Below are 12,448 nucleotides of genomic sequence, written 5' to 3' on the forward strand. Positions count from 1 at the left end.
GTATTCCTTGTAACATTAGAACATGTACTTTGTAATCCCTATATATAGGGCTCCTATTCTCAATAATATGATTACAATTCTCTCTACAATCTCTCTCAAATATCACATTCTTAAACACGTTATCAGCACGAGCTTTAACCACAAAACAAAAACCGAAACCGAAACCAATTCCTTCACTAAGCAGCCCCTAGCCTGAGCTAGCATTGCATCGCTGCACCCAACCGCGTCTGCTGCTTCCTGCTGCCCCTGCAACAACACCGCACGTCCTAGCCTGCCCCTGCAGCCTCCTCGGACCGCCGCACACCACCGCTACCCCTGCAGCCTTTCCGGTCATCCAATTGCCACCAAACCGGCCTTCAAAACCGGACCTGCAGCAGCAACTTTCAGTCCACATTCCTGCAAGCTTCGGTAGCAACTACAACCCACTGCTGCCATCATAACCGAGCCACCCAAAGTCCCTTCCATCGATCAACAATAATCCAAGCTTCATGAGTTCAAGAATCAAGGTTTCAAGCTTCGAATTAACAAGTAAGTATTTATAATTAAAGTTCCCGCTTTCCGTACTTTAATTTCTCCTTCTTTTTCTTCGGGGACTTGCAACCTCCCTTCTTCTACATCCCACCTTTCTTATAACGTGAGTTCGATTCTTGAGAAAGTGGAATCGTGGGGATTCACGCTATTAACGAACTAAGAGCGTTCGTAAGACTTCGGACTAAGAGCGTCTGCAAGCATCGATTGATGACCATATAAACATCATTGTTTCGGTCTAATCCAATCATTCTTGGAAATCGATTTCTTGGTAGCATAGCTCGGAAATCTTATTATTTATTAGTTGTCGTGGAAGTTTTAACTCCGAAACTAATATATTTCTTCTTCTTATTTCAGGATGTCGAAGCCAAAGCTTGACTTTCCTATCCTTGACTCAACTGGCTCGGAATATCATAGTTGGGTCACGGATGTTGAGAACCATCTCACTTCAAAAGGGATCCTTCCCGTAATTCAAGCACCAAATCTCGAGCTCATATTTGAGCGTACGGCTACAAAGAATGCCACCGCTCTCATCTTGATGAGACGTCATATGGATAAATCACTCCGATTGGAGTACATGGCAATCAAGGATGCTAGGGAATTATGGGTTGCGCTAGAAGAGCGTTTTGGGAATGTCAAGGACACCCTCCTCCCCGACTTGAAAGTTCAATGGAGCAATCTACGATTCGCCGACTTCAAGTCCGTAGCTGAATATAATTCAGAAGTTCTACGCCTCAAAACTATGTTGGGGTTCTGTGGACAACCTGTCACAGAGCAAGAACTAATTGAGAAAACTCTCTCCACCTTCCCCGTCTCAGCAATTTTGCTATCAAAGCAATATCGAACCGAATTCAATACTGGACGGATCACGAGGTTTCATCAGCTAATTAATGTTATGTCTATAGCTGAAAAACATGACAATATCCTTGTGAAGAATTATAATTCGAGGCCTATCGGAACTAAGAGTGTTCAAGAGGCGAATTATAATAATGCACCCAAAGGAGGGCGCAAGGAGTGGAACCCTAAGAATAAGGGACACAACGGACGTTTTGGTCCATATAACCACCCTCCAAAGGAAGGAAACCGCCAAAATGGAGCGGGAACACGTGGCAACAAAAGCCAACGTGGCAGAGGAGGACACAAGGCCGCCGGCCATAGGGGTGGCGCCATTGTCCAACAAGGACGTCAATCTCATCCTTATGCACAAGATGCATGCCATAGATGTGTATCTATTGAACATTGGTTCAAACAATGCAATGCAAGCAATTAACTAGCTGCACGTTACAAGGAATATAGAGACTTTAGAGAGCATGAAGCCTATCTTGCCGAAGAAGAAGATGATGGTGATGATGCTAACGTCAATCTCACCATAGCGGACTTCAAATCTGACAAAGAATTGCACAAGGATGCTGCAGATTTTGATTAGTATAGTCCTTAGTTTTATTTTCCAAGAATTATGTAATGGCAATATGCCTTAATCAATAAATGACATTTTTGTATTAATTCTATCTTATGTGGTGCACCTAATTAAATATGATGTCTAGGAAAGTAATTGAGATTAGTGGTACTTAAGAGAGCTTCGCTCCACCGACATCTCTCTCTACTTCCCTGGTCATATTTGATTGGAGTTATCAAACGGATAGGGTGACTACGATTTGATTTTTATTTTGGATTAGATTATGGTCACGAAACTTTGATGTAATCATCGGCTATTATTAATAAAGTCCTTAATTCAATGTCTTGGACATATTTTAATTTCGAACTTTATTATTTTTCAGTATGTATCTCGAAGAGCTAGAATGCCTCATGGATAGTGCAACTACACATACCATCCTTCGAAATAGGCAACTATTTCTATGGATGACGCTATCTCAATCTTCCGTGACTACGATGGCTGGATCATCTCAATTGATTCATGGTAGAGGACTAGCCCAATTTATGTTGCCAAATGGCACAATTTTAAATGTCACCGAAGCTCTTTATGCTCCTAGGGCAGGAAGAACCCTATTGAGTTTGAAAGATATAAGAGCCAATGGTTTTCAGGTGGAAACACATTGTGAGAATGGACAAGAGTTCCTTTGCATCACCTCTAATGACTACAGACATAAAAGAGTCTTAGAGAAACTTATGTGTCGATCTAGTGGGTTGTATGCAACCACTATTTGAATAATTGAGTCCAATCATGTTATGAGAGATGATTTATGGGATTCCGACACATATAGGCTTTGGCATGACCGTCTGGGACATCCAGGTCGTGATATGATGATCCGTATATTAAAGACTTCACAAGGACATCCATTTTTCAGAACAAAAAGAAGTAAAAATCGGTTTTTGGACACCGAAAAAGCACCTGCGCCTCATGGCGCCGTTTACCCCCAAAACCGCCATCCTTGGCCTGCGCCGCCATCCCCTTGCGGCCTCAGGGTGGCATTGACGCCACCAATGCTCCTTCAACTCAAAATTTTACTTCTAAAGTCAATTGTAACTTCGTGGCTCAACCAAAATCCTCATTGGTTATTTCTAAAGCCCATCATTCGTTCTACAAAGCCTGCTCTTTAGCCAAATTAGGATCGAGACCATCCTATGCAAAGGACACTAAAGAAAATATACCATTCTTGCAAAGAATCCAAGGTGATATTTGTGGACCTATTCAACCACCATGCGGACCATTTAGATATTTTATAGTGTTGGTTGATGCATCGACACGCTGGTCACATGTCATGCTATTGTCCACTAGAACAATGCATTTGCTAAACTCCTATCCCAGATTATTAAGTTAAGGGCTCACCACCCTGATCATCCTATTAAGTCTATAAAATTAGACAATGCTGGGGAGTTTACATCAAAAACTTTTCATGATTATTGCATGTCCATTGGGATTGATGTTGAACATCCAGTTCCTTATGTTCACACCCAAAATGGTCTCGCAGAAGCCACCATTAAACGACTACAAATGGTCGCTAGGGCATTGGTAATGCGCACCAATCTCCCTATTTTTGCTTGGGGCTATGCAATATTGCATGCAACTGTGCTTATTCATCTGAGGCCCACTGCCACTCAACTCTTTTTTGCGTCGTAGATGGTGACTGGATATGAGCCTAATGTCTCACACTTACGCATATTTGGGTGTGCAGTTTATGTGCCCATTGCACCGACACAGCACACCAAAATGGGTCCTCAAAAACGATTAGGCATTTACATTGGATATGATTCTCCGACGATTGTCCACTACTTAGAACCCTTGATAGGCGATCTCTTTACCGCTAAATTTGCGGATTGTCACTTCGATGAGATAGTCTTCCCGTCGTTAGGAGGAGATAAGAACATAAATGTTCAATAGGAACGACAGGAATTGTCGTGGTCTGTCCCCACTCTGTCTCATCTTGATCCCCGAACCGTATAGTCTGAAATTGAAGTGCGGAGAATTCTCAATCTTCAGAACGTAGCAAAATCGATGCCTGATGCGTTTTCTAATATCACTAAAGTGACGAGATCACACATACCTGTCGCAAATGTGCCTGTAAGGATTGATGTCCCTAAAACTATAGGGCATGATGCCACCTCAAGAATACATGAGCATGGCACCAACGTCCCCTATATGGGTGACGCAGTGGTCAGGCCCACGGCTCCTGCTAGGAAGCTCGGGAGGCCTATAGGTTCGATGGATTCTCGCCCAAGAAAGAAAGTGAGTTTGGCACAAAATAATCCATTAATCATCGATGTAAATAATCCATCTCATGAGAATATTCCGGATTATGGTTATGTCCAAGAGACATCATTGGGGGACGCTCCAATGTCAGAACCAATTCCAGAGAATAGAGAGATCTCCATGAATTACACTAGTGTACATGAGATGATGCATATAAATTCTATGGCTATTGATGATGCATTTGCATATCATGTTGCAAAAGGAATTATAGAATATGATGATATCGAACCTCGCTCGGTTGAAGAATGTCAACGAAGAGCAGACTGGCCTAAATGGAAAAATGCGATCCACGTTGAATTGGATTCACTAACAAAGAGACAGGTATTTGGGCCTATAATGCTGATACCCCCAAGTATAAAGCTTGTTGGCCATAAATGGGTCTTTGTTAGAAAGCGTAATGAGAAAAATGAGGTTGTTAGATACAAAGCCTGCCTTGTGGCGTAAGGTTTCTCACAATGCTCTAGAATCGACTATGAGGAGACATACTCTCCCGTAATGGACGTTATAACGTTCCGCTACCTTGTCAGTTTGGTAGTTTCCGAAAAACTTGACATGCAGCTTATGGATGTGGTTACAGCATATCTCTATGGGGATCTAGATTCAGAGATATATATGAAGGTTCCAGATGGACTTCAATTACCCAAATCAAGTGGCTCTAAACCACGGAGCACGTTTTCAATAAGATTAAAACACTCACTATATGGATTAAAACAATCCGGATGGATGTGGTATAACCGTCTAAGTGACTACTTGATTGGGAAGGGATATATTAATAATGAAATATGCTCATGCGTGTTCATTAAAAGAACAAGTTCCGGATTTGCAATCGTAGCAGTTTATGTCGATGACATGAACCTAATTGGAACTCTAGATGAGTTAAAGGAAACTGCTAAATATTTGAAATCCGAATTTGAGATGAAAGATCTTGGGAAAACGTACACGGTTTTGTCTTGGTTTAGAACTCGAGCACCATAGTGATGGGATTTTGATCCATCAGTCTGCATATACTCAGAAAATCTTAAGGCGCTTTAATGAAGATAAAGCAAAGCCTGTGAGTACTCCCATGATCGGTCGTAGTCTTGAGCCCGGAAAAGATCTGTTTCATCCAAAGGATGAGGACGAAGAACCATTAGAGGCCGAAGTGCCCTATTTAAGTGCAATAGGCGCATTATTGTACTTAGCTCAATGCACAAGGCCGGATATCTCATTTGCAGTGAACTTGTTAGCTCAACATAGCTCAGCACCAATACGCGGCCATTGGATTGGTGTAAAGACAATTTTTCGATACCTAAGAGGTACGATTGATATGGGCTGATTCTATCCCTACAGAGAGAAAATGAATGACGGAAATTTGGGACCGGACCCCAAGAGGCAAAATGCCACCGTCCATAACATGACCGCTGGCCATGTTGCCGCCCCCAGCGCCACCGCCACCGCCACCCATGGTGGCCGGCCTCACCCTACCCCCCCCCCCGCCTCCATCAAAACGACAACAATATTTTGATGGGTTTTGCTGATGCAGGGTACCTCTCTGACCCTCACAAAGGTCGCTCCCAAACGGGTTATGTCTTTACCATGGGAAACACTGCGATATCTTGGAGGTCTACAAAACAGACCCTTGTTGCTACTTCCTCAAATCATGCAGAGATTATTGCTCTACATGAAGCTATGCGTGAATGCATATGGCTAAGGTATGTAATTAGGCATATTCAAGGAAGTTGTGGTTTGAAGTCTACCACGAATGAACCTACATGTATTTATGAGGATAATGCAGCTTGTATTGAACAAATGAAGTTAGGTTTTATCAAGGGCGACAACACCAAGCACATATCGCCTAAGTTCTTCTATAATCAGCAACAACAATCACTTCTAAAGATTGAAGTGAATCAAATCCGATAAGAGGATAATGTAGCGGACTTATTCACTAAGTCGTTACCTAAATCCACCTTCAAGAAACATGTGAAGAGCATCGGATTGAGAAAGTTATCTGAACTCCCACGATTGTAGCAATCAGGGGGAGATATCGACATCAAGGGGAGTTATGATGTCTACATGTTCGATCTCGAAGAGTAGAGGACGTGTTGTACTCTTTTTCTCCTCCTTGAGCGTGTTTTTGTCCCACAGGGTTTTTTCACTTGAGCAAGGTTTTTAACGAGGCAATGGATGAAGCGTCATCACCCAGTTTGAGCGGCACAAGGGGGAGCGTTGAAGGAAAATCAAGTCTTGTGTGCCTAATCAAACTAGGAGTAGTAATAGGAGAGAAGGTTCTAGAATTCCTAATCCTAATCGGATTAATATTCCTTGTAACATTAGAACATGTACTTTGTAATCCCTATATATAAGGCTCCTATTCTCAATAATTTGATTACAATTCTCTCTACAATCTCTCTCAAATATCACATTCTTAAACAACAAGATGTTTGAGCTTTATTATATTTACTAACGAGTCAATGATGCTAGAAGCTAATTCTTGAGAATATGATAAAATCTTGTCTGACCTTTATATGTCGTGACTAAATCAATTTCTTGTGAGTTTCATTTTACACGCTTTGTGAATGAATTAATGTATATGTACCCCACTATAAAGTCTAAAAGGGAGTGTTGCTACAACGTGCCTTGAAGCATTAAACTCTTTCACAAAACCATAAATCAAAAACAGATTTTCCAACACTATACATTTTTCATTCACCTATTTCTTTATCTCTGTCTTGGTGCTGCCATTGATGAACGTAATCACATTCCCAACAGAATCGACATCCAGAATAACTGAGTCGCCATCTTTGATCTCCTTTGCCAGCATCTTGTCAGCCATGGTGTCCTCCAAAAGTCTCATTATGGCTCTTCTTAAAGGCCTTGCTCCATAGCTTGGGTTGTATCCTTCGTCAACCACTTTGTCTTTGAACCTCTCTGTCACCCGAATCTCTATCTCTTTGGACTTGAGCGTTCCATAATACTCGTTTAGCATTATATCTGCAATTTCCTTTACATCCAACGTTGTCAGCTGCCGAAAAACTGATGATTTCATCCAAGTGATCCAACCTATTTAAGAACTCTGGTCAAAAGTGGTGTTTCAATTTCTCTGTCACCAAGCCCTTAATTTGTTTGTAACTGCAATCCTTGTCTTCATCCATGGCCAGGTCAAATCTCACTCCTTTCTCAATCTCACTGCTTCCAACATTAGACGTCATAATGATTAGTGTATTCTTGAAATCTACAATTCTGCCTTTGCTGTCAGTCAATCTTCCATCCTCAAGTATTTGAAGCATCAAGTTGAAAATTTTAGGATGAGCCTTCTTAATCTCATCAAAAAGCACCATAGTGTAAGGACGGTGACGAACGGCTTCAACCAGCTGACCGCCTTCTGTGTAACCAACATAACCAGGGGGAGAACCAATGAGCTTGGAAACAGAGTGCTCTTCCATGAACTCACTCATATCAAGCCTCACCATTGATTCTTCAGAGCCAAAATAGCTAGTCGCCAAAGTTTTTACGAGCTCAGATTTTCCAACACCTGTTGGTCCATAAAAGATGAAACTGGCATTTGGCCGATTAGGATTCCTCAGTCCAACACGAGCTCGACGAATAGCTCTCCTAATAGCGCTGACTGCTTCATCCTGACTAATAACCCGCTTATGGAGGGTCTCTTCCATCTTGAGGAGGCGATTGGCTTCATTTGTTGAAACTTCCTCAACTGAGTCAAATAAGACAAGATTGAGAGAATGAATTTTCTGATATTTCATTACACCCATTCTGTGGTGTAAATAAACAGATTACAATCGTACTACAATGTACTACTACTATTGTGTACTACTGTACTACACAACATATACAAGGTAAGTAGTTACAACAATATATTCCCTTGTTAGTCTATTCCTAATAGGGAACTATGACTCACACTAACACTCCCCCTCAAGTTGGCGCATATACATCAACCATGCCGAACTTGCTAAGTGAGTCATAAAACGCCTTCCTGGAAACTCCTTTGGTAAGTACATCTGCAAGTTGCTCTTCAGTTGGAACAAAAGGAAAACTAATAATTTTGGCATCTAGCTTCTCCTTTATAAAGTGACGATCAACCTCCACATGCTTAGTACGATCATGCTGTACCGGATTTTGTGATATGTCAATGGCTGCCTTGTTGTTACAATACAACTGCATGGTACTCTTGAGTTTGAAGCCCAAATCACGTAACAAATTTCTTAGCCACAACAATTCACACACTCCGTGAGCCATACCCCTATACTCAGCCTCAGCACTAGATCGTGCCACAACTTTCTGTTTCTTACTCTTCCATGTAACCAAATTACCTCCCACAAAGGTAAAGTAACCCGATGTTGACCTCCTGTCTGTGATGTTCCCAGCCCAATATGCATCTGTGAAGCCACAAACCTCAAGAATGTTGCTGTGTTTAGAAAACAGTACTCCCCTTCCTGGAGCTGACTTTAAGTACTTCAAAATTCGCATAACAGCATCCATATGACTCTCACTCGGGTTATGCATGAACTGACTTACCACACTCACTGCATATGCAACATCCGGTCTAGTATGAGCCAAATAAATCAGGCGCCCAACCAACCTCTGATAGCGAGCTCGATCAGCAGGTACCTGATCTAGATACTCAGCTAAACAATGGTTCTGCTCAATAGGAGTATCAACAGGTCTGCAATCTAACAAACCTGTCTCTGTCAGCAAGTCAAGAACGTACTTCCTCTGGCACAGATAGATTCCTTCTCTCCCCCTGGCTACCTCAATTCCTAAGAAGTACTTAAGTTCACCCAAGTCCTTCATCTCAAACTCAGAGGCTAACTGTCTCTGCAGTCTATCTATCTCAACAGTATCATTACCAGTGATTACCATATCATCCACATAAATAATTAGAGCTGTTACCTTCCCTTGTTGATGCTTAAGGAAAAAGGTATGGTCTGAGTTGCTCTGTTTGTAACCAACCTTCCGCATGAACTGTGAAAATCTTCCAAACCAAGCACGAGGTGACTGTTTAAGACCATACAGAGATTTTCTCAATCTGCATACAAAATCACCAGGAGAATCAACTACATATCCAGGTAGAAGGCTCATGTACACTTCCTCGGCTAACTCTCCATGTAGAAATGCATTCTTGACATCAAACTGTCGGAGTGGCCAGTTTAAACTAGCAGCGATTGAGAGCAGAACCCGAATAGTGTTCATCTTAGCAACAGGAGCAAACGTTTCATCGTAGTCAATACCATACGTCTGAGTAAACCCCTTTGCTACAAGGCGTGCTTTGTACCGATTCACTGATCCATCTGCATTATGCTTCACGGTAAACACCAACGACAACCTACAGCCTTCTTGCCTTGTGGTGGAGGCACAAGTTGCCAAGTATTGCTCTTCTGCAACGCCTCCATCTCTTCCTCCATTGCCTTCCTCCACTTTGGGTCCCCCAATGCATCCTACACTTTGTTAGGTACTGATACAGCAGATATTTGATTCACAAAAGATTCATATGACTTAGACAACCTCCTAGTGGACATATAATTGGCAACTGGGTATTTTGATTTGGCAGTAAGGGTAGGTTCATATATTTTGGCTGGTTGACCCCGAGTGGTCCTATTTGGTAACACATATTGCCCAACATTAGACTCATTACTACTAGTAATAGTGGGTGGACATACCTCACATGAGTGATCTTCAGTACCAGGAAGCTGTGGGTCAGGGGTAGAAGCAATGGTAGGAGGGACAGTTGTGTCTTCAACATCATTTTCGGCCATAGAGACTGGTGCTTGGATGTTTGGAGTTGTATCTGCAACATCATTTTCCGCCATAGAAACTGGTGCTTGGATGTTTGGAGCTTCTCCTTCTGGCGGCGAGCTAATGGTCTCAACTGGATCTGTCAAAATACCACCTGCTTCTTCTCCTCCTTCTGATTCCTCCCCCTCTCCATGATACAGCTCTTCAAAAAATGAATTCTCCCCCTGAAGAGCTGTATCGGAAGAGGTAAAATAACTCATGTCCTCAAAGAAAGTGACATCCATAGTGACATAGTACTTCCTGGTAGGTGGATGAAAGCACTTGTACCCTTTCTGATACCCTCCGTAGCCAACAAACACACACTTAAGTGCCCGGGCATCCAATTTAGACCTCTGGTTCTTAGGAACATGGACAAAAGCAACACAACCAAAGACACGAGCTGGAAGATTATGGAATGAAGGTAAGGAGACATGAGATGCAAGAACCTCAAATGGAATTTTTCCCTGAAGGACACTAGAGGGAAGACGATTGATAAGATGGGAGGAAGCATATACAGCATCGCCCCAAAGATACTTAGGCATATGGGCACTAAAGAGAAGGGCACGAGCCATATCAAGTAAATGACGGTTTTTCCTTTCAGACACTCCATTTTGTTCAGGTGTTTGTGGACATGTGGTTTGGTGAACAATCCCATGGGTGTTAAAAAACTCTTGGAAAACATGATTAACATATTCCCCCCATTGTCAGAACGAAGGACTTTAATGGTGCTATGATACTGTGTTTGAACAAGAGTACGGAAAGTTTGGAAAGCTGGAAAGACTTCATCTTTGGTTTTAAGAAGGGCAACCCATGACAATCTCGTACAATCATCAATAAACAACACAAAATATCTCATACCCGATACAGTGGGCTCTCTAGAAGGTCCCCAAACATCAGAATGAATCAACTCAAAAGGAATAGCACTTTTATTAGACACTCTAGGAGAATAAGTAGCACGATGACTCTTGGCCAAAACACATGTTTCACAACGTAAAGCAGACTCATTCACACCAAGAAACAGAGTAGGCATGGTTGTTTTCATAAGACTAAAAGAAGGATGCCCTAAACGGCGATGCCACAACCAAATTTCACTTATCTTATCAGAATTCGAAGTCAAAGCGACTCGGGACTGTGCTCCTGGTTTCTCTCCCGCGTATGTCTGATCCAGATGGAACAACCTGCCCCTCAGATACCCCCGACCGACTATCTCCCTGGTGAGAAGATCCTGAAAAATCACATACATAGGATAAAAGGTTACGGAGCATTTAGACTCAGTATTCAACTGTGGAACAGATATCAAGTAATGAGACAAGTCAGGTACATATTACACATTATGAAGCTCTAAAGTGGGAGTAATACGCACTGACCCGGACCCTAACACAGGAAAAGCCTCACCATTGGCATTGGTGACATAGGACACTGGTGGAGAAGACAAGGTAGTAAAATATGATTTATCATAAGTCATATGATCGGAGGCACCAGAATCAATAATCCATGTATCAGAACCAACAAAGTTAGAAACCTTTAAAGCCATACCAATCTTACCACAATCCCTAAAAGAACCTCCATCTGAACTTCGCACAGACACTTCAACCCTCTGGACCTCATTGGTCTTAGAACTCTGACTTTTACTGTCATCACCACCCATTGCAATAATACAATAGAAAATATATATAAATCCCAAAGTACGCAGTGGAAATAAACAAATAATAACAGTTGATTTTTTTTTTTTTCTTTCTTTCTTTCTTTTTTTTTTTTTTTTTTTTTTTTTTTCGTCGAACCTGAGGTATGGGCTGACTGTTACCACGTGTGTGGCTGAGTTGGTTGAGGTGACTTGACTGAGTGAAGCTCCTCCTTCTGGAACAATGAGCCGGGTTGAATTAGTGTGCGGCCTGACCCGACTGGAGAACCGGCAGTGATGAACGAGTGGGCGACTGACCCGAGATGGAGTCGACTCGACCGGAGAACGGGCAGCGACGCCGGAAACTGAGCAAAGATTGGTCTGACGCGCGGCTTTCTGGGCGACGAAGAGACCGAGTGTGGGCAAATCCAGTCGAAGAAAGGGGACGGCGATCTGGGTTGCGAACTGCAGATCTAGGCAACGACGCGCGGCTTTCTGGGCGACGAAGAAACCGACGGTGGGCGAATCCAGTCGAAGAAAGGGGACGGCGATCTGGGTTGCGAACTGCAGAATCCGATCGGAGAGAAGCGACGGCGATCTAGGCTGCGAACTGAGAAACTCCGGTCAGAAGGAGGAGCGATGGAGGTCTGGGTTGTCAGCAGGTGGCGTGGAGAAGGACGAACTGGACAAGCTGACCTTCGGTGCTGGAGGAAGACGCAAGCGGTCTTGTAGAGACAGGTTTGTCTGAATGATGTCCAAGAAGAAGATGCTCTAATCGTTCTTGGACAGATCAATAACCCTGAGAGACAGGTTTGTATGAA

General features: G+C 42.7%; 1 protein-coding gene across 1 annotated transcript; it reads right to left on the bottom strand.

Annotated features, from left to right (window-relative positions):
- Positions 1–6,926: 6,926 nt before the first annotated feature.
- Positions 6,927–11,654, bottom strand: LOC112178005 (ATP-dependent Clp protease ATP-binding subunit ClpA homolog CD4B, chloroplastic). Its single transcript, XM_040511464.1, is given in 3 exon segments — positions 6,927–7,253; positions 7,255–7,928; positions 11,552–11,654. Coding segments are annotated over 3 exon segments (1,104 nt in total).
- Between the last annotated feature and the right edge of the window lie 794 nt (positions 11,655–12,448).

Source organism: Rosa chinensis, chromosome 7 (assembly GCF_002994745.2).
Source record: "Rosa chinensis cultivar Old Blush chromosome 7, RchiOBHm-V2, whole genome shotgun sequence".
NCBI lineage: Eukaryota > Viridiplantae > Streptophyta > Magnoliopsida > Rosales > Rosaceae > Rosa > Rosa chinensis.